The sequence below is a fragment of the Athene noctua genome, chromosome 5 (assembly GCF_965140245.1).
Source record: "Athene noctua chromosome 5, bAthNoc1.hap1.1, whole genome shotgun sequence".
Classification (NCBI taxonomy): Eukaryota; Metazoa; Chordata; class Aves; order Strigiformes; family Strigidae; genus Athene; species Athene noctua.
The window spans coordinates 63475671-63498406 of record NC_134041.1 but is presented as its reverse complement, the minus strand read 5'-3'; the positions used below and the strand labels follow the sequence as shown (position 1 = coordinate 63498406).

The 22736-nt window shown below is 47.3% G+C and overlaps 1 protein-coding gene across 3 annotated transcripts in view; it reads right to left on the bottom strand.

Moving 5' to 3' along the window:
• LHPP (phospholysine phosphohistidine inorganic pyrophosphate phosphatase) overlaps nt 1-22736 on the bottom strand; it is a 90529-nt gene that overhangs the window by 42350 nt on the left and 25443 nt on the right. For 2 of the 3 annotated variants that reach the window (XM_074907929.1, XR_012633742.1), the window contains one exon: nt 20244-20335. The exons of the other annotated variant lie outside the window; for it this stretch is intronic. In XM_074907929.1, coding sequence (XP_074764030.1) covers nt 20244-20335 — 92 coding nt within the window. Of the gene's footprint in view, nt 1-20243; nt 20336-22736 lie in introns of those variants that run through there. 3 annotated transcript variants of the gene reach the window in all.

The window sequence follows — 22736 nt, the reverse complement described above, 5'->3', positions numbered from 1 at the left end:
TTACTTGGCAATCAGCCATTTTCCAGATGATGGCCACCTGGGATCAAGTTAGTTTGCTAACCGGCCAAGGCAGCACTGAATACAGATGCAGTTTGTGCTTGATCCAGTCCCAGACAAATATTGTATCGCAGCCCTCACATCCAATACAGACATACTCAGGCAAAACAGTAACACTCTCGGTTGCTTTTCGTTTTGTGCCACCTCCTGTCATTTTAGTGGCTGGTCCCACCGACACCACCTGCCAGGCTGCCTTGGAAGAGAAGAGGAACAGACTGTAATTGAGTTAGAGAGCACCAAAAGGGTCAGGCAGAAGCGAGAAGGACACTGCCAACTACTCTCATATATAGGCTGCTTCATGCCTCCACAGTTTGCAGTGCCCTTGCAGAGGGCTGTGAGATGGGGCTTCTCTCCAGCCACTTTCACAGGATCACAGCATCCCAGAATCATCTCGGCTGGAAAAGCCCTTGAAGCTCCTCCAGCCCAACCATGAACCCCACCCTGACCGTTCCCAACTCCACCAGATCCCTCAGCGCTGGCTCAGCCCGACTCTTCAACCCCTCCAGGGATCCCGGGGACTCCCCCCCTGCCCTGGGCAGCCCATTCCAACGCCCAACAGCCCCTTCTGCACAGAAATCCTTCCTCAGAGCCAGCCTGACCCTGCCCTGGGCAGCTTGAGGCCATTCCCTCGGGGCCTGGCGCTGGTCCTTGGCTCCAGAGACTCATCCCCCCTCTCTGCCCCCTCCTGGCAGGGAGTTGCAGAGGGCCAGGAGGTCTCCCCTCAGCCTCCTCTTCTCCAGACTGAACCCCCCCAGTTCCCCCAGCCGCTCCCCAGCAGACCTGTGCTCCAGACCCTGCCCCAGCTCCGTTGCCCTTCTCTGGCCATGCTCGAGTCATTCAATGGCCTTTTTGGGGTGAGGGGCCCAAAACTGAACCCAGGAATCGAGATGCAGCCTCACCAGTGCCAAGTCCAGAGGTCAGATCCCTTCCCTGTCCCTGCTGGCCACACTATTGCTGATACAAGCCAGGATCCCATTGGCCTTCTTGGCCCCCTGGGCACACTGCTGGCTTGTGTTCAGCAGGCTAGCAATCAACACCCCCAGGTCCCTCTCTGACTGGATCTTGGACTTTTCCATTCAGAAACACGGGTGCACGTGAGCTGGAGCAAGTGCTGCAGCTTTTCTGTATGTTCTTCCTTGAGCGCTGCTCTCTTGGATAAAACCCACCTGGCCGTGTGCGTGGGTTTTGCTGGGAGTGTAGCGGGGCCCTGGAGCACAGGCTGGGCTGGACCGGCTTTCAGGCCCAGATTCCTCTCCACCTACAGAGCCCAGTAATGGTTTGATTTGCTTTTCCACCAGACCTCAAGCTTTCAACACAGCCTCATTCCTCAGATAAAGTCAGGAGGGCCAACACAGGCCATCACCAAGGTGCTGGGGGTTACAGCATCCTGCTCAGAAGAGCCTGGCTCTTTCTGGGAAAGGATACCTGCAGGATATCCCTGCACCATCAGAAGGGGACTGTAAAGGAACGGCTCAGCCCTCAGCAGTGAGGAGGTCCCCTGTGCAGCAAGATGATAGGGTAAGGAGGGCGGAAGAAGTGCACACATGGTGTGAACAATGCCAGCGTCAGAGGAGGGATTGAGGGACGTTTTCAATCACCCTGGTTTGCCCAGAGTCACCCAGGGATGATTTCCATCCCCAGGACAAGGGTGTACGATGTTGGGCACTGCCTAAGAGCAGGCAGCCAGCGGCATGTCGGTGGCAGGAGGCAGCTGGAGCTGCTGGCACTGGTGATGTGCTTGTACGCACCCTGACTGAACCTGGCAGGAGCAGCACCCACACTGGGGCCAGGACAGAGGTCTCCACCTAAACCCCTCAACAACCAGGATTTGGGCTGCTCACAAAACTCCCTCCTCAAGCCTCTGGACGCAGAGTCACCCTACATGACAGCACAGTGACCCACGGCCAGGCAGGGACAGTCACTGGAGCTGCAGGAACTGGGAGCTGCAAAGCTGTTTATCCATTCCCATCAGATCCAGTCACTCTTTTCGATCCAGGAAGCATCTGTCTGGATGAAACGACGTTCTGCATTATCATTCAGTGTGGGTAAGTTTTAAACGTTTATATGGCAAACTCCACTGCTTCCTCTTAATTGTCTTTTTCTTTTGGTAACAGGCTGTGCTTTGGCAGGGACAAAGCCCTTGAGAATGGCCATATTAGTACACAAGTGTGTGGGAAGAGGGTGCCAGAAGAAGCAATTCTGAGCTAAATAACATACGCTGCAGCTGGAACGGAGGGTCCAAGGCATTGATGGAAGGCAAGGAGTTGACTCCATCTCCCCCTCTGTGACCATCCTATTTAACATCTCCTGTAACACACTTCCCAAAACTTTCTAAGAAAGAGCCTCTTAGAGCAACTTCTGAGAAACCCTGTGTTTACATGACATGAAAACACTCTCCAGAGACGTGGTGTGGAGAATATTGCCACAGCTTTTCTTGTAGCTGAAAGCAATCCCAGGTTGGGATTTCAAGAATGCCTCTGCCTCTTGTGACTGGAACGTGCAATGTTTTAAAAGTAATAAAAAAACTAGGAAGAAAGCGATACATGTGGGACTTGCAAGACCTTTTTCAGCTCTTCAGGAGTGATGGGAAAGGCTTCCACCGGCTCCAGCTGGAGAGGGACCAGACCCACACATGGCTCTCCAGCCCAGCGAGGCTGCCATGTATAGATGGCATGCTCCCTCGTCTACAGCTGCACAGGAGATGCTGCAGAGCTGGCAGCACAAGCCAGAAGCCATTCCTGAACCTGCCTCCTGCTGTCAAATACCCCACTTGTATAATTTCTGCCCCACACTGCAGCAGGAAACTGGTGAGCTTCAAAGACCTCAGGAAGTTGCTTTGATTTCCTAACACCTGAAGCAGCTGTTGGCTCTCACGTTTAACAACTTGCCTACAAAAGGGTTGAATGTGGAGCGGAGCTGGCACTAAGAGTACTAGCTCTGTTCCAGGCAGGTGGTGGGGGGTCCATTTGGTGTTGCTGTCCCACCGTTTTCCCGAGCACATGCAAAAATTTTTTCCTTTGTTTTTCTCAGGCCAACCAAAGCTAAAAAGCGCTGATGTTCCCCAATAAACCACCAATCCTACACCACCCAGCACCTTACCCGAACTCTTCAGGACTTGGATGTACGCAAAAATATGAGACATATGCCAAGGTGAGGCAGGTATGGCAGCACGGGACCTGGGAGTACGGGACTGTAAAGATATTGCTTTGGCAACCAGGGCACTGAGGCTTCCTGATACACCCTCAAACCCATGTTCAAACCCATTGTCCCTTCCTGCCTCCCCAGTTACATGACTCGACTGGAGCTCGTGGCCCTCCCAGTGTTCATATAGGCAGGCGGAGCACACAAGAGCCGCCACACCAGTTCAGACAGGCAGCCTGATCTAATTGTGTATTCCGCTTTCAACAGTGGCCAGTTTCTGCCAGTGGTTTAGGAAAATGTAGGCGATTTTATATTAGAATTTGTGCCCCGAAGGAAAATTGCCTTTTGAATTTTACTAGTGTGAATTTGGCTTGTGTCTTGAAGCACAAAGGCTCACTTACAGTGCTACTAAATCCCTTGGACTAAAACCCTGACTCGAAACGAGTCAAAGGAGATCTTCCTTCCGTCTTCTTCACACCATTATTTTAATCTTTCGGGGTTTGTTGTTTGGGGTTTTGTGTGTGCTTATAACAGCTCTAAAAACCCACAGTGCTTTAGCGTTGAACAGGAAATCAGGGCTATGCGTTTCAACTCCTGCAAGACATGCTGGACTGGAAAAGATGCTTACTTTCGTGGTAAGAAAAGAGTAAATATTCAGCCAAAAGGCAGCACAGCTCATAAACCCACAAATGCAGACAGACCTAGCAATTACGAACTTGCTACAAAAAAATCAGCAACAATTATTAAACCCCAGTCCAGGCATTTTCCTCTAGTATTAAATGATGGTAGCAAAAGGGCTTCCAGGCCCACAGTTCTGCTCCTTTGCCTGCCTTCATTTTTACAGATTCTGGATAACCTCTCTTTTTTAACAAAGCCTGTATTGTCCCAAAGGGATTTTCTTTCTTGTGCTACTATTTCAGCTTCTAGCAGAGGTCTTCCATTTCGATAAGGCTCTAGGATGGACAGGTGATACCCATGGCTTGTCACAGGGAAACTGCAGTCACCTCTCCAAACATACACTTGCTACTGTGACCTTCCCTTCATGGGGAATTTCTGAATACATATTGCCTCCCCCTACACGCAGGAAAAAAACAACAGATATGCTGGAAAGATTAAAAATAGGCAGCTCCTGAAGAGGGGATGGAAGGAGCTTTGTTCCCTTCCCAACAGCACCGACGGCTAAAGCTGCCTACGAAGGCCAGATACTTCTTGCCTGCAAAGCAAGTGGAAGAAGAGTGTTTTGACCGACTCTGGCTGATTTTTGGCCTGTGCCTGCCTCCCTGCGCTTCCATCTGCATCCCCAGTTCCCACGGCCTCCGAACAGTGACAGTGAAAATAACCAGAGCAGCCCATGGGCCGCGCAGATCAACTCCCAACTATTTAGATTACTAAACTGCACCTCCATAAATCTAGCCGATCCTCTGCCACAGGAAAGGGTCTGGGGTGTTAAATAAATAGGCAGTAAATTTCAGAGGATTTGGTAAAATTAGGATTGTCGTTACTTTTCCATTCTAAGACGACTGATCTTGGTTATAATTATCCCAGCTACATCCAGTCTTTTCAATAGCTCATACACTGATAAATGAAGCGTTCGCTCTCACAAATGCCTCTCCTTCCCCTGATGTATGCAATGTGTTCCAGATGGATGGAGAAACCATTTTTTTCTTTTACACTTGCTAAGCTATTTCCAGGCACCCAGTGGGCCAGAGCACCAGCAGGTGTAAACCAGCAGAGCTCTGTCGATTTACTCCACTCCTTAGAGCAGGTGAGAATCCGACCCCCTATTTCTAAACTTAAAATAACGTATCGCACACAGGCGATCATCACTGAGCAACGTCCCATAAAAGAGTGCGGTGAGAAAAAACCCCACCAGACAAACACAAAAGACAGTAATTGCACAAATCACTTTGGGCAGGCAAGGCAGCATGCCTGCCAGCTACTGGAAAAAGCCACTTTAATTAGGCTGATTTAAATGCAGACAGTTTGGTGTTTTTTTTTTCCTTTCAACTGAGGTCTTTGTAACCGTTTTGTACGAATAGGAGTTGGCCTCGGAGTCCTCAGCCAAAACCTGTCCTTTTGCTCCACTAATGGGAGCCAGGACAGAGGGAAGAGCAACCTCAGCAGAGCCTGGGTGAGCCAGCCCAAAGGAGACAAGCACCTCCAACGCCTGATGAAGGGAGACAAAGATGCTTTTGTGACAAAAAAGGTCAGTGCTGCCCTGTGGAGGAGCACACTCTCCCTTTGCCTGGCCATGCTGTTCCTCTGTCATGCCCAGGCTTTCCTCTGGCCACTGTGATGTTCCAAGTGCCTGCCCGGGGCCAGCTGGAAGCCCATCTGCAGCAGGGCTGAGCCCACAGATGCCCCCACAGCGTCTGCGAGCACCGTTTCCAACATATGTTTACATGTAATGCTCAAGTACTTTCAAACTAAGCATGCGAGCGATTGAACCCTGTGACCAGAGTTAGTTTTAACCTCTGTGCCTCTTGTCCCTGCGTGCACAGTTAAGGCAGGATCTCAAAGCTCTACTCCGGAAATAAACGCATTAATGTTTGTATTTCAGTGACACAAAGACGCGGTAGAAAAACTCACATGGAAAGCAGCGACTGGCAAAGGGAAAAATTGCTCTGTAAGTCCCCCCACGTATGAGGCCGTGTCTGCTCTGGGCTATGGGGAGACAAGGATTCAGCATGGGGAAGGAGATGAGAGCGTTTCATTAAGAACTGCTCCTCAGAGTGATATGGTTGAATTCACACTGTAACAGTCTTTGAACATGTAGCATTTTTATCTGAATGTTATTTGACAACTTGTGCAATGGTGCAGCAGCGCTGGTCATCACCCTGTGTCTGCCAGTGCCTCTGACCACTGTCTCACAGCCCCCGAGCCCACTCCCTCTTCCCAAGAAAGTCCTCTTGGACCCATCTCCAGCTCTTTGTGTGAAACTACAGGCTGGCTATCTAGGGACAGGTTTTCAAAGAAATGCAGCTTTAAAAGCTTATGGACATAAAAAGACAGCTTTGTGCAAAACTACTGTATCATAAAGCTCAGGGACTGTTGAGAGCAGGGTGATCAGTCATGCCAAAAACTGCAGGAAGGGACTTTTCAAAGCATAAGTCCATTTGCTTTGGTAAAAGCCAATTCCCCACCTCTCTGCATAGTTTAAAGATGACAAGGAAGTCAAGTGTTTGCGAGAACATCTCAACCAGCAAGGAAAAATAAAGAGTTCCATCTGCAAGAATAAAAGCCAGCTCCTCTAGTGCGTGCCTTGCTTTCGTTTATGTCAGCTCTGCTAATGCCCTGTGAAACAACAGGTCTGTAACGGAGCAGCTGACCTACAGCAGGACTGGCATTCACCACTAACACAGACGAGATTTGTTCCAGCTGTTCAGGTTTAGGTCCCTGCCTTTCAAACCATTACTCCACTTAGGCTGAACTTAGTAAAAAATATCATAGAATGGTTTGGGTTGGAAGGAACCTTAAGAGACCATCCAGTCCCAACCCCCTGCCACGGGCAGGGCCACCTTCCACTAGCCCAGGTTGCCCAAAGCCCCGTCCAGCCTGGCCTTGAACCCTTCCAGGGAGGGGGCAGCCACAGCTTCTCTGGGCAGCCTGTGCCAGGGCCTCACCCCCCTCACAGGGAAGAATTTCTGCCTTACATCTCATCTAAATCTCCCCTCTGTCAGTTTAAACCCGTGACCCCTTGTCCTATCCCCACACCCCTGATCCAGAGTCTCTCCCCCCTTTCCCGCAGCCCCTTTCAGCCCTGGGGGGCCGCTCTAAAGTCTCCCTGGAGCCTTCTCTTCTCCAGCTGAACCCCCCAACTCTCTCAGCCTGTCCTCACAGGGGGGGCTCCAGCCCCCCCAGCATCTCCGTGGCCTCCTCTGGCCACGCTCGAGCAGGTCCGTGTCCTTCTGCTGTTGGTGCCCCAGAGCTGGACCCAGCCCTGCAGGGGGGTCTCACAGAGCGGAGCAGAGGGGGAGAATCCCCCCTCGCCCTGTGCCCACCCTGCTCTGGGTGCAGCCCAGCACACGGGGCCTTTCTGGGCTGCCAGCGCACGTTGCTGGCTCACAGTCAGTTTTCCATCCACTGATACCCCCAAGTCCTTCTCCTCGGGGCTGCTCTCCAGCCACTCCTCGCCCAGCCTGGATTTGTGCTGGGGATTGCCCCGACCCACGGGCAGGACCTTGCCCTTGGCCTTGTTGAACTCCATGGGGTTTGCACGTCCCACCTCTCCAGCCTGTCCAGGTCCCTCTGGATGGCACATCCCTTCCCTCCAGCGTGTCACCGCCCCACACAGCTCGGGGTCGTTGGTGAACTTGCTGAGGGTGCCTCGATCCCACTGCCCATGTCGCTGACAAAGATGTTAAACAGCTCCGGTCCCAACACCCACCCCTGAGGACACCACTCACCACTGCTCAACACTTGGACATGGAGCCGCTGACCCCAAATCTTTGAGTGTGACCATCCAGCCAATTCCTTACCCACCAAGTGATCCGTCCATCAAATCCATGTCTCTCCAATTTAGAGACAAGGGTGTCATGTGGGATAGTGACTTGGCTTTGCACAAGTCCAGGTAGATGATATCAGTATCACTCAGGGATCAAAAGCTAGGAAGTTTCACAGTCTAGTTACAAGTAAAGATTTGTCTCTCAGAGAGGCATCAAACTTCCATATAAAAAAATGGGTAGAACATGGAAAAACTGACCAAGCCCCTCTCTGGGCCATATACTTAACCCTAGTATGGGAAGTCAATTCCTGACCCTGCCTGGGCTACAATCTGCCTTCCATGGGCTCAGTCACTGCCAATGAAACACCTTTGCAACCACAGCCTGGTCATTTCCCAGCAGACAACCAGAAATATCATCATGCTTAGTCAGACAAATCCTACCCAAAGGCTGATGAAGTGAAAATCAGCTCGTCTGTGCCTGTTGCTGTGGCAGATGTCTATAAACCAGCTTGTCTGTAGGAAGAGCTTCACTGATCTGATGATCTAAGAGCATCAAAACCCCAAGAAGGGCTGACATGCCTGAACACTTTTCTCAGTCTCTAACCAAATCAATTTGTTTCATAGTGCTCGAGCGGGGCCAGAGGAGGCCACGAAGATGCTCAGGGGGCTGGAGCACCTCCCTGTGAGGACAGGCTGAGAGAGTTGGGGGGTTCAGCTGGAGAAGAGAAGGCTCCGGGGAGACTTAGAGCGGCCCCCCAGGGCTGAAAGGGGCTGCGGGAAAGGGGGGAGGGACTCTGGATCAGGGGTGTGGGGATAGGACAAGGGGTCACGGGTTTAAACTGACAGAGGGCAGATTTAGATGAGATGTGAGGCAGAAATTCTTCCCTGTGAGGGGGGTGAGGCCCTGGCACAGGCTGCCCAGAGAAGCTGTGGCTGCCCCCTCCCTGGAAGGGTTCAAGGCCAGGTTGGACGGGGCTTTGGGCAACCTGGGCTGGTGGAAGGTGGCCCTGCCCGTGGCAGGGGGTGGGACAGGATGGGCTTTAAGTTCCCTTCCAACGCAAAGCATTCTGTGATTCTATGATACGATAAAACTCTTCCCCACTTTGTATTATCATTGTTGGTTAAAAATGCCCAGCAGTATGCATGAAATCAGCTCTTGCCATAGTGTTTACATAGCAACAGCAGTTTTTTCAGCTTCATTTGGGACTCAGAGACCAAACACTGCCCACGGTTGTGCTTTAGGCATCTTTGCTATAACAGCATTATAAATATGTAATGAGAATTTAAAAGGCAGAAGAAAAATAGATCATGGAGACACCCCATCTAAATATCACACTTAGCTCTCACCATCTGAAAAGAGTTACGAATTCCAGTGTGCACTCATCAACACCGAGGCAAAGATGTCCTTGTTAGAGGATGAGCACAGGGGTCACCTGGCAGCATTCAGAGGGAAAAAGACGTCAAGTTTCAGAGGAAAATTGCCTATATTTCTTTATACACTATCACTTTTAAAGAAGACAAAGAAGCTTGGCATAGAAATATGAGGAACTGGGTTCAAGCAATTTGGATTGCGAACAACAATAGCAAGGTCATCCTTGAGCACAGATTTGGATCAAAACCCTGAAGGTTAGCCTGGGTAAAGCTGCTTTCAAATACCAGAGAGCTGGAACCAAGGTTGTTCACTGAGTACCTGGCCACCTCAGATGCTTCCATGGCCACCGTGAGCTGTATCCACACACTTGCAAGTCTAAATCATGCAGACTCAAACCACAACTGTGACTAATAGCACCAGATATCACTGGGTGGGCTGGTGGTCAGAACCTTGGCTGTAGCTCAATACCTTTTGCCACACCTAAAAGAAAACAAAACTCGTATTTATGGGACTGGCTCTGCCTGAACGGGACTTTTTTTGCTCCTATCATCTCCCCTTGAGCGATACACAGACAACGCTCCCAAAACCCTATTCTGACATGCAGCTCTGATCCTCCTCCTTAATCTTCAGATCTTTTCTTCCCCATTCCCTCCTTCCCCTGATTCACAGCCACGGCAAATGTACTGCCTGATTATCAGCTGACACAGGCGTTTAGCGCTCCTGCGCGCAAAGCAATGAATTTGGAAGCTTTTCCAACTTCCCCTCCAGATGATGTCACCCTGGGCGGGTGCCAGGCTGGGTTACGAGTGAAAATCCTTCACTTCAGGGTCAGACATCCTCCTATTTTTAGGCCTGATTTCAGTGTCACACAGCCAAGAGCCAAGCTGAACAGTTCACGTTATTCAACAGCAAACGCCTGCTGGGGTTTGAACAAAGCTCAGCTTTGTGGCAGGTGAAGGGGCTCTGCAGCACAGGAGCCCCTTTTAAAGGCAAGTGGCAGCTGCTTTGCTCGGCATGGTGCTTCAGCAGTTCATGCCAAGATAAAAACCACTTCAAGCTCCCTCCCACCCTCCACAAACTCCAACTGTAAATCCAAAACCAGGGTCTGAATTTGATCTGGCACTGCAGAGCACTGCTGGCTGCGTCCTGCCCAACACAGGCCTCTGGAAATCTACACTGTGAGAAACCTGTCTCCTCCAGTACAAACTGGGAACTGGCAGGGTCCCAGGGGATGGGGAGGGGGAAGAAGGGCCCTGAGGCCACAGCATGCAAAGGGTATTGTGAAGCCCACAGCCTGGAAGCTACCACACACCCGCCTGGCTCTGCTACCTCCATCACCCAGCCACACCTCCCCACTCCTCCCCAAATTCTCATTAGTGGTGAAATAACTCTTTGCATTAATTTCCCTAACTTGCCACAGACTGATCAGCCAATGTGTATGTTGTGCTTTGGTCATTTAAGCAAGTGATGTGTGGCTGTGGGTAAAGCTGATCTCCACTAAGCCCAGCCTGGGCAGAGGGCAGAGGAAGCTTCCCCAGAGCACATCCAGATGGACCTGACCTGCTTTAGGACGAGAGGACTTACAGCTACAGGTGCCCAGCTCTCTCTGCAAAGGCAGCCCAGGGGGAATGGCTTGGGTGTTTGCTCTGCTGCTGTCAGAAACTGGGCAGGATGACTCACAGCTCTTTTTTCTGCAGGAATGCAGCCACCGTCTGCAGCAGCACAGCAATAGGCACTGCACGGCCAAGCTTCCCACCCAGGGTCAGACGGTGCAGCTCTGCTTATGTGTAGACTGACAGCGGTTACAATGGGTTGGGAGGGAGTGGAAGCTGGAAGGAGAGCAAACTTGACACCCTCCCCTCCCTGCACACCTCAGAGGGCACTCAAGAGTGTGACTGGGAACAGAAAAGCAACTGGAGCTATGAAAGTATCCACTGGCATAAGGAAAGTAATGTGCAAGACACACGGCCAAGATCAACAACTGGAGCGAGTCCCTGGAGGCACCACAGAAATTGTATTCACACGGGAACGGGCCTACGGACCAGGAGCAGCATTTAGCAGAGTATTAGACCCAGCTGATCATGTGGGCTCATGTAGACTCAGTCAGAGCAGAGTTATAAAGAGAAGGAAAAAGTTTCGGAGATGAGCTGCAGGTCAATGTGAAGAGCAACAGCGCGTGCAGCGGCCGCAGCCGGCAGCCAGCCGGGGCTCCCCACCCCTGCTCCCCATGGCCCCGGGGCCCATCGCTGGTTTTGGGGAGGCCAATGGCTGGAGTTTAAAGACTTGACACAAGGCACAGACCCCTTGCAACAGCACCAGCCCTGAGTGCTGAATAGGCTCATCTTTCAGCAACCTGGGAGTGTGCAGGGTTAAGGTATAACTGTACAGGCTGCTGACAATGACTGAAAACCACAGACAAGAACTGTAATGGTTGCAGGGCAAAGTGTGAACATGAGTCACGTCCCAGTGCCACCTGCACGCTGTCTCCATCCCCAGAAAAGATCACTATCCAGCGGGGAGGCACAGGGGAGTGCTGCTCTTCACCTAAACCTCTTTTCTCATGTTACGCTCTTACTCCTGCCGCAGTACATGAGCACTCACGTACGGAGCCATCAGAGTTTCCCAGCACTTGCAGAAGACCTAAAGCTGGCACTGCCGCATGCTTTATTTTTAACTCTGGGCAAGTCACATCATGCCTCCCGAAAGGGATGAAAACCAGCCACCAGCCCAAGCCCAGCAGAAGCAGCTGGTGGGGCAGCAGGCTCCATGTCTTGTGGCTGCTCACTCGGCCTGAGCAGGCTGGCAGCCCCCTCCCACACACCTCAGCAAACACCCATCTCCATCACTTCAGCCACCACGGGAAAAGCCACATGGAAAAGCCCCCAGAGTGGCTCTGGGGTCAGCCACAGCGGCTGGCAGTCCTGTGAGTGCACCCCACCTCTGAGCACCTGGCTCGCCCTGCAACTGCACGGCTGTTGCTCAAGCAGACAGCAATAAAACACAGGGCCCTGCTCTGCATCTCAAGAGCAGAAAGCACCGGGGACTAGGCAGCCACTCTGGGCTTGTAGGTAAAACCTATTCTTAGGGGAAGAAAGAAATATCACTAGATAAGCCTGCAGGTGACCCTCCAGCATCCACGGGCCACACAGCACAGCGTTAAAGCGGCTGTTTTGTGCTTGCAGTGCCAACACGAGATACTGCTCCAGCACCGCAGCTCCTGAGCGTGTTTACAGTGAGAGCAAGAGCCCAAGCTAGAAGATTAAATTTCAGATACTGAACCATTTGCTCTGAGGGAGCTGCATCAGCAGATGACTTGGCCTGTCTCTCTCTTGTTTGCTACTCTCTCCCTTTGAAAACAGGGCTCTCCTTTGGTTTTATCAATCAAAGCAGTCTCCCCTTCTGCCATGCTCCCCATGCTGCTCGCTGAGAGGACTCCATGCCCCAAGTGAGCTGGGATGACATTTAACTACAGGAAAAAAATACGCAGAGAAGAGGAACCTGTGTTTTAAAAAAAGGAAATCTCTAGAGAAACCACAATTGTGCAGCTGTCCCAGCTCTGCCATTTCTGCAGCACATTTCAACATGCTCATTAGCATTTTTACGGAAATAAAGTAGTTAGCAATTGGTATGGTATTCATCATTGCTGTCAAATGTTGAACAAGCTAATACAGCTCGGCATTCTGCAAGTGACAAGTGTTGAGAAACACTGCTGCGCTCGGCCGGCTCCTAGGACTGCTTCGCTGTGGAATTTTTCTACAGCAGCCTTATGCTGGCGATGAGAAAAGGCCCCTAAAGATAAAAGTAAGCAAGGACCTGCTTCCTGTCCCATCCTGTAGACTGTGTGGCTTGGGGTTGTACCAGGGAGGGAGGCTGGGAGTTAGAAAGAGCTAAAGGTGGGTCTGTCCTACCAAGAGCCTGAGGGTCCCCTCGGCCAGGCAGCTTGGGGGAAGCCACAGGTGTCTGTGGTGACAGCAGGTGCTGTGCAGGAGATGAAGACACTCTGTGGAAAGCTTGGAAAGCCCCTGAGCTGCCTCCTTTCAGGCAGTCCTGCCACCACCACCTCATCTCATGAATTACATATCTGCAGGGAGGAGAGAAACACAAACACGTTGGACAAGCAGCTGCCAAGGGCTCTGGTGTTACTCACGGAGATGCATGAGTGTACACGGCCCTGTCGGGTGGAGGATGGCTGCCAGCCCAGGCTGAAAGAGCACGTACTACCAAGACATCGAGGCACCGGAGCAAAAAAGAAGGAAAGCAAAATGGCCATTAGCTTTGGATGCTTTTCAGAGAGGGTCCAGAAATGGTTTAGTCCCGTACATCAAGCCCTCCTGAGCCACCCAGGTCCCACTGCCTCTTGCTTCTAGTAGCAGATACTGGTACCACCTCCTCCTCTTTCAGCCCTTTATTTATCAACTTTAGTAGAGGAGAAGTGGAAACCTTCAAGGCAGCTGTCTCTGCTACTGCCTGTGTTGTGTGGATGTGAAGCAAGAGGGGAAGCAAAACTGCAGCACAGGCTTCTGTGGTCACTACCATCTTGATCTGCAAAATGTAAATTGCTTCCTTTCAGAAGTGTTTGAGATGTGACAGTTGATTGGAGTAGGACTGCTAAGGAAAGGTTGGTCGTTAGACAGGTAGAGAGCAGAACTAGCAAGTAATATTGCTTTCCCCTGCTGACCTGATACATTTCTCCCTTATTTATCCTTGCCCCTACTCTCATCACAGACTGATCTCTTTTCTGATATTCAGACTAATTGTTTCAGAACAGCACATGAGCATACGTACAGCACCTAGCATGGCTATGTCCTGAGCACCCTCTGCTTCCTTGAGGTTTATTATAGTACCAACGAATAAATTAATCTGCTAATAAATAACACCCCAGAACTCCCATTTCTGTGTTAGACTGAAGATATTTAAATCTATACATTAGCTACAACATAGCAGAACTCTCTATTCCCCCTTGCTCCTTTCAGGTGTGTTTTAGCTCAGGTATTAGCTGCATTTAGAGTGGAATGGAATGGAATGGAATGGAATAGAATAGAATAGAATAGAATAGAATAGAATAGAATAGAATAGAATAGAATAGAACAGAATAGAATAGAATAGAATAGAATAGAATAGAATAGAATAGTTCAGTTGAAAGGAACCTACAACAATCATTTAGTCCCACTGGTATTTCTAATAGCAAAGAGTAGCTTTACTGGAAAGTAAACACTTGGTAGTAAGTAACACTTACTGAAAGTAAACAATGTTCACTTAATGAAACAGAAATACTCAAGATACACAAAAGATGATTCTTCAGTCAGAGAGGAAAACCTTCTGCTTCCCGGTTTTACCACTTGTAGTTCAGTGATAATGTATTTCCAATGCAGTTCATTATTTTGCATTGTGATTGGCTATACCCTACGCTGAAAAGTGGATGGTTGTAGTAAAAGACCGTACTATAGCAGCAGGAACTTAAACCTTCTCATAGGCCACTCATTCCTAAAGCACCAGTTACTAATGCTGTAATTTCTGTGTCTGGGCACTTGAACGTATTGGGAAAATTTAAGGCTGTTGTCAGATGAGTATGTGTATGTTAAGGCACTGCGGTATTTACTCTGAACTTCTACAAAGCTGATTCAAAGATTATGGTAATCAAGTCATGGTCAAGAAACTGATAAACACACGTCAAGATCTTCACATGGACAGAGCAAACTGCGATTTGAATGTGTAGTAAATGGTGAATAAGACTATGCCTTAGGGACTGACTGCCATCAGGTCTCACGCTAAAATGAAAACTGACTTGCTGACTCCAGGTTTTAATAAACATTGCTTAAGACATTAACTAACATGAATTATAATAGAACTTTTCACCGTGTAAATATGGGTTGGAAGTCTTTCCATTCAATATTTGAAACAGGCTTATCAGGACTGTGAGGCCATCAAAATGCCTCTGGTTCTGTTTCAGCACAAAGGGAGTGCCTCTGCCTGCTTGTTCTCATTCTGCACTTCTGGTATGCCCCATCGAGACCCAGGAGATGTGAACACACTAATAAAATCGTTCATCTTGGCTGCGGTTAGTAACACAGTGAGCAAGAAAGCAAGAGTGGAGGGATGCTGCTTCTCTGCAGCACAGTAAGATGTGACTGTTTCTTGCAAAAGGTGTCATGAGCTTTCATTGACTAATACAGTGACAGCTGTGAATTTATCTATGGGTGGATATTTTTTTTTTTTAAGAATAATTTTATAAATTCATTTAGGAGGTTATTATAACGACCCATCCTGTTTTTCTCAACCCTTAATCAGTTGACAATGGCAGCCTAAAAGATTTTTCCTTTTTGTCTTGATCCTATCTGGATTTTTCTTCTGGCAACCTGACTTCCTATAAATCTGTACAAATTCTGTATTTTTTTCTTCAATCAGATAAGAGGAACAGATCACAAGCCACTTTATTAAGAAAGTCAGGATAATTATTCTCAGAGGATAATTATAAAGTGGGGAAACTGAAGAATGGCAACATGAAGTAACTTGACCCAGTTCTCCCAGAGAACAGTGGCAGAGTTGGAGAGAGATGACAGCTCTCACAGGCCTCAATCCTTTCATCCTCCATCCCTGAGCTATCCTTTATGTCCATAATGAGGCAGCTCAGGGATGTTGCAGTATCAGCCACGGTTGTGAGATAAATCCGTAATCAAATGAAGAGAACCCTCACGTGGGCACTGAGAGGGGATGAATCCATACTGCCAGCCTGACAGCTTTTTGGAGCCCACAGGTGAGCAGGGGCAGTGGGTACCGCTGCCACGAATATTCCTCGCTACCGCTGCACACCACTGATAGAAAACTCATTCCTTACAAATCAACACCTGTAAATAACAACGAGGAGACAGGGGTAAGTAATTCTTCCACTCTGCCAAGAACCACCTGCAATTTGATGCACTGACGCACCTGAAAGCTGTTTCCTATTTTACAGGGAGACAGTTGGAAAAGCCTCAGAGTAATTTTTCTCTGCTCTAACTTGCACGTTACGAAGAGGAATGAGGATATTAGGCAGCACTGCAGAATCAATAGTTATTGTGGAAATTATTGGTTTGATGTCAAGGCCAATTAGCTGCAAGTGGAATTAGCACATATCCTGTGCGGGAAGACAAGTACATGTTCTTCCCTAGATGGGAAAGATGTTGGCTACAAAGGGCCTCCACAGAGGTGTACGCAGAAACTTAGTAATTAGCATCAGATTTCCCAATGCTGAAAAACCTAACACCAGCTTCTTCTCATGGCACATAAGAGCCTGCATCAATGACCTAATCTGTCCTGCATACGGGGCAAACTGAGAGTGGACAAACCTGCAGACCAGATTGACCCTTGGCATCTGGATTTTACATCTAAGAAAGGCTACACTTGGCCAACCCAACTACTCATCCCATGGCCAACCCAACTACTCATCCCATGTCAGAGAACCATGCTGGCTGAGGTCTTATCCCTACAACTTCTCACTATTGCCCTGACTTGTGCCAACAGAAATTTTATTCTATGTTGCAGCTAGGATTTATTGCATTTCATGGACTAATCTATATTATGCCTGGTTTGGCTACTGAGAAAGACCTCAACGCTTGAGATTAAGTCCTGCTGGAGGATTAAGTGTTTTAGAGAAGATAAGTATAGATGCAGGAATGAGGAACATGCAAAATTTGTCATACTAAAGGAAACTGGCTGCACAAATTTTATTAGAAATCAAAAAGAAGGGAGACAAAGGAGCTAACTTTCAGGACCTCCTTGCAAGGTGGTGTAAAACTGAATGTTTTTGCAGCAGCTTAATCCACACTTTGAATCTCACCCTGGGAGCAGCCAACACTGAAGACGACCCTGCAGAGGCCAGGAAGGTGAGAACCCAGGGAGGGAGGCAGCCAACTCTCCACACATATCCCTTCTGCTTCTCCTCGGGACCTTGACTCGCTTGCCAAGCCAACCACCCCCACCCTGCCTTCACAAAACCAGTTCCTCAGTTCAGCAGGGAGCTGGCACCAGTCACCGCCGTCACTGAGCAACACGGCACAAACATCACCACAGAGAAAAGGCTCCTGCGACGCTGCCGGCTGCAGTCAGCTTCCTGTACCCAGCTGGAGGCTGCCTGCCCCGCAGAAGACCTGTCCACCCCTACCTACTGCTGAAACCTCTGCAGCAGCAGCTCAAACAATTCTTTCCCTAAAAGGCTTTCAGGGCCAAAGGGGACTTTTTTCTTCTGGCTTATTAAAGCAAGTAAGATGCACTGAGTTGCTCTGCAGCCTGCGATCTGCATGCGATTGCCGAAGTCCCACTGAAATACAATAAACAGTACAGCAAACCTTGGCTCATGTGTCATTTTTTGTGCCAAGTGGTGGCACTCGGTGGGCAGCAGACCTTAAAAATGTTCCTGTAAACTGCACTGACCCCTGAAATAAGGAGAGCTGCCCTGATGAACACTCATGCACCAGAGGTGACATCTGCCAGTCGGGAACAGCATTTAGGTGAGGATGGAGAGATACAGCAGGATCCCTTGGACATCCAGAATGATAGGCAAAATGCCTTCACTGGAATAACTTGTGCAAATAATGTCATTTCCATGTACCCAGCAGCATGCTGTGAAATGCATCTGCAACAACTCCTCGGGATAGTTCATGTGTTATTATTTTATTCTCAAATCAGCTCTGTATCAGTTTTGCTGAAGTAAGGCACCATTGTTGTGATGGAAATGGAAAAAAACTACTCATGGCTGTACAAACACAGAGACAACTCAACTAGGGTGATCACCCAGGTCCCGAGCTGCAAGACTTTCACAACTGAAATCTGTGGAAATCCCATCGCACCAACTCTCAGCAGCTACAGTAAAACCCTGACGCCTTTGTGCTTCATGCTTTTGCAAAAACAGCCTTAGACTGTATGTAGGGAGGTTCCGAAGCTGTGGCTAATACTGACGTGAACGTACTAACGGTGCCATCCAGAGGTACTTGGGTGTAGCACACAGCTCTGTGTCAGCAAGGACTACCATACAAGTGAGAGAGGACCTATGCATAACCTTATATATCAGACTTCAAACTAAACCTGCCATAAAATAATTATATTTTCTGCTATTTTTAATTTATCTTGCCCATCAGCTTTCATTCACTTGGTTTTTTTCTGACTCTCTCAATACCCACTGTGTGTTTTGATTTTCCATGTATACTAAACCAGTCATTCTTAAAAATATATACATCTCTGATCTCTCTTGGCAAACAAGAGCTATTTCGTTTTACTCACAATTGCTAACAACAGGACTGGCACCACATGCTCAGTTTAGAGACAGGCTCATCTGTATTTCACTGCCATACAATAGTACATGATTTCAGATAACAGCAACCACACACTGAAACAGGAAACATAACAGAGGAAAACAATCTTTCTTCCCTATCTAGAACAGCTGATGACTCCCCTTCAGCTGTGAAATCATGACTCAAGCTTGATACAAGAAAATGTTTTCCCAGCATATGATTATACATATTTATATGTGTGTGTGTGTATATACAGTTTATGTCAGTTGCCTGAACAGTTTTAATGCAGCATCACCTGTGGCTTATTTAATGATGGGCGAAGTATGTCACAGGAGATATTTGGTCAGTAGCAAAGGTTTAATTTACCTCAGTGTGCAGAGATACCTCCTTCACTGACACCTGTACCTGTATGACATTAAGATCCACAAAGTGATCCCATAAATATCAGAGCAAAACCAATCATTGAATCCTTATCTTCTCCTTGAGGAAAATAATGGGATTACACAGAATACAGGCAAATAATCCCAACAGCAAAAACCATATACTTGTTTTTTTTAATCTTTGGGATTTTCTGAGCTTTATTCAGATGGATAACTCATTTTGAGATATACTATCTTAAAGACGGAAAAATACAGAAAATGCAACACACTTGTAACTGTGTTTTTTCTGAGAAATCATCACTTACTGTCCATTAGAATAAAGGCACTGGGTCATTTTATCACCTTACACAAACTAAAAGGAAAATTGAGAAACAGACTGACTCAAAAACTAATAAAATAACTTTTTGGATAGCCTATAGAAAGTACCATTCTCACTTGCTGCATACTCCCAAAATGAGTATCCTTCTTGTATAGTCTCAGTATTTGAAAATCAAGGAAAACTGTAAAAATATGAACGATGTCAAATGACAGATGGTGTTGCTGAACGATGCCTGCTACAAAGAGGCATCATTATGGTTAAGATTAGATGATTACGAGGAGATTTTGAGTGTTATGGAATTCAAACGTTAAATGTAGGGACTGACGTCTGTACCACATTTGGAGTCACCTTGAACCTAACCTGGCCTGAGCATCAGATGATAGCTTCATTTTCCACCAGACAGCCCTGGACCATGCCCTGTTTCTAACTGCACTCAGGTCTCTTGAGCTCTTGGGTCAGTGAAAGCACAGGATCATGGAAACACCTGCATAGAGAAGGGCTTGAGAGGTCATTCGAAAGAGATGAGTGAGCCTGCAGAAGCTTGCACTCTGGAAAGACGAGAAGGGGAGAAACAACTATTGCATTCCAGACATCTCAGTGCTGAATACATGTCTGGAGAAAATAGCAGACATATGGAGTCCTTCATAAAGCTGTGAGATATGACCCACAGAGATCGCTGAGTCGTCAGTCTAATTTTATAATCTTAACCCTGCTAGAAGTTTCAGACACGTCTTATATCAAGTGTACAACACTTTCACACAGCAGCAAGAAAAATAAGCAAAACCCAAGACACACAGCAGTTCTACGCGCTGTGATGAAAAAATTGTAGCAGCAATTTAACAGAAAATATTTCTTTAAAAGATCGAAGACAATGTCTTCCCCTTCCTATCACTTTCATACACACAGCATTTCTCCAAATTGTGTTTTGCAAATTAAAATGTCGTCATCCACCCAAGCCTAAGTGCTGCACAAGGAGGTGTTTGTTCAGACAACAAATGCAAGTGTACATTGATAGCAAACTTGTGCCACCAACGGGAAAAGATCTGGAAAAGGCATGGAAAAAATCTGGTCTTGTGCATTTGCTTTGAATGTGCACCAGGTTCCCAACTGTAACTCCTTTTCTTTCAGAAATTATTATGTTGTAAGCAAATTAGAGTGCGGTGTCGTGTGTTAGAAAGGTAAATACAAAAATCATTACCTACAGGTATTTCCCCACTCTCCGTGACTGCCCCCACGGAGCTCGGGGTGTGGGGTGTGCACTGACCTGTACTTCCCTGTCCGCACTTGCAGAGCTCTCATCCCACACTGCTGGGCACCTCCTACATCATTCACAATATCATCTCCAATCATGATGGCCTGTCAAAGCAATGAAATACAGAAAAACTGGTGTCAGGTTAATTTTATTTCTGCCATACCTCACACTCCTTTGACATAACAAACAGCTTGATTTGATGTTTAATACTGCCATCAGACAAATTAAACAAGATAATATTGTCATCGTATTGATTAAGTGTCATCCTACCTTGAATATAATTCATGCTATAGCTCCTCGAGCAATGTACTAGTGCAGTACACATCTGTACAACTTGTAATCAATCACAAAAATCAAAGTGATTGGCACAGTACAAAGAAAATGTTGAATTTTATGAAGTTAGTCCTACTCTCTTCCTAATGATGCATTTATGTTATGCTCCAAGCAGTTTACATTAAGCTTAACTTTTTAAACATTTCCTTAAAGTTGATATTCTAGAAGACAGCCAAAAGCTTAAGCCTGTGATCACTGAGATGTGTAACTTCATAGAGCTTGATCCCAACCCATGCTCAGGTTGATACAGAGATGTGGAATACCACTGCAAAATCCAGTTTCTTTATTTTTGCACGAAGTTATGTGATATGTACAGGCCTAGCATGGTTTGTGTTACAGTCAGCTTAACTCTATGCAAATACCAATAAACTCAATTGAGTAGATTACAAAAAAAACGTAACTGAGAAAAGCCCTTCTGGCTGTGCTAAGATTTGTCTGAGTGTCTGACGAATACATGCAGCATGCATGACCACTTCAGAGTTCCTATCTTTGTTAATGATCTTTGTTAAATTGAAGCATATCAACCAAGGGGACTTTCTCATTAACAACTGCATCTTCAAAATTTCAAGTGCTTATTATCATCCTGCATTAAAAATTATTACTGTGTTCTTCAAATTTAAAAACGCTTGGGGAGGATCATTTTATAGTTTCAACAAAACCCAGCATATACACAAAACAGTAATCTTTAATTAATAAGCAAAAAATCAGCTTTCAACCTCCCAAAGGCCTTTGGGATTACTCCAAAGAGAACAGAGGCAGCACCTAAAACTGCAGAAACACACCAGCTTTGAAAATATGTAAACTAGTTAATCTATCAGATTTTAAAGTGTGCTTTTGCACCTTCTGTATCTAAGCTGAATTTTATCTAAAATACATTAACTAGCTGCATCTTTAGCCACATGATCTTCTATCTTGCCGACATAGCCTCCCGCTTCATAGACGTAACTACCAGGTTTTCACAATTCTGGCCCTTTGCAGCAACAGAAATTTCTGCCCGAATTCCTGTTCCTTCCAAGTACTTTTGATTCTTTTCACACCTCCACATCAGATACATGGAGTCGCTCCGCAAAGTGTTTCTTTTCTTACTAAAGAAATTGCCCTTATATTTTGTGTGGTTTGAGCTTCTAGGGTCTGTCATGATGGGTCCTCATGCCACGTATGGGGCTCAGGAGGTTAAAAGGCATGTTTGCGAGGGGACCAGGATTGCCTTAGATGGCAGGCGGGTTCCTGAGAGCAGCACCAAGGGGGGGAGCTCGGCTGGGCACACACAGAAAGCCAACCCAGCGTTTTTCCATCTGTGGAGAACTGATAAATAGGCCCTTGTCAAAGAGGTCGTGGGAATGAGGCGCACACGGCAGAAACAGGGATCGGCTTCTCCAGAAGCAGCAACCAACGGGAATGCTGAGTCTTTTCATACAGCTTTAAGGTCAAAAACATATAGAATGTCTGCGTTGCAGGCTCTGTTCCAGTTACCAGTTCTGCCAGATAGAAAATCCTCTTCTTCCTTTGCCTTCAAGTGGAAGCACCTCTTTTTTGCATAGCATGCAACCATACAAGAGCCAGTTTGTCTTCCGTGTCACCCACCCTCCAGTTCCCACTCTGTAAGCAGTCTGCTGGGCAGGACTAAACCATAAATATTGAAGAAGTCTAAAAATACTAAAGCTCCACAGCTATTTTTATTAAACACCTAATTACCACAGAATCTTCTCCCACTTACTACATATCTTGTAATGGAAATCTCAGGATATACCTAAACCTGCTGCTGAACAGAAGATTTTCTGAGACCATTCATAAACCAAACTGAGCTATGAACACATGTATCTGAGGCAGATTCAGCAGATAAAAACTAAATCCTCTTTTGAGTAAAGCACCAGGTGCGGTGTGCAAGATTATATATAGTCGTTACCAGCCCAGTCTATCTTCCATGTTGGTTTTTAATACTGTTCACATGAGGGACGATCACCACACCTCAGGTGATGGGCTGTAATAGGATGCCCTCTCGAGTCAAGGTTCATTTGTCTGGTACCACGCTGAAGTAGTTTATTTTGGAACAGTTTATATATGCTCACCTTTGCTTCATTCTGCCTAAAAGAGTCACTTAGAGAGCTGTGATCAGGCTTCGAGAGCTCCTTTAAGGAGCAGAGAGACATAAAGACTTGTGACAAAGGGGTC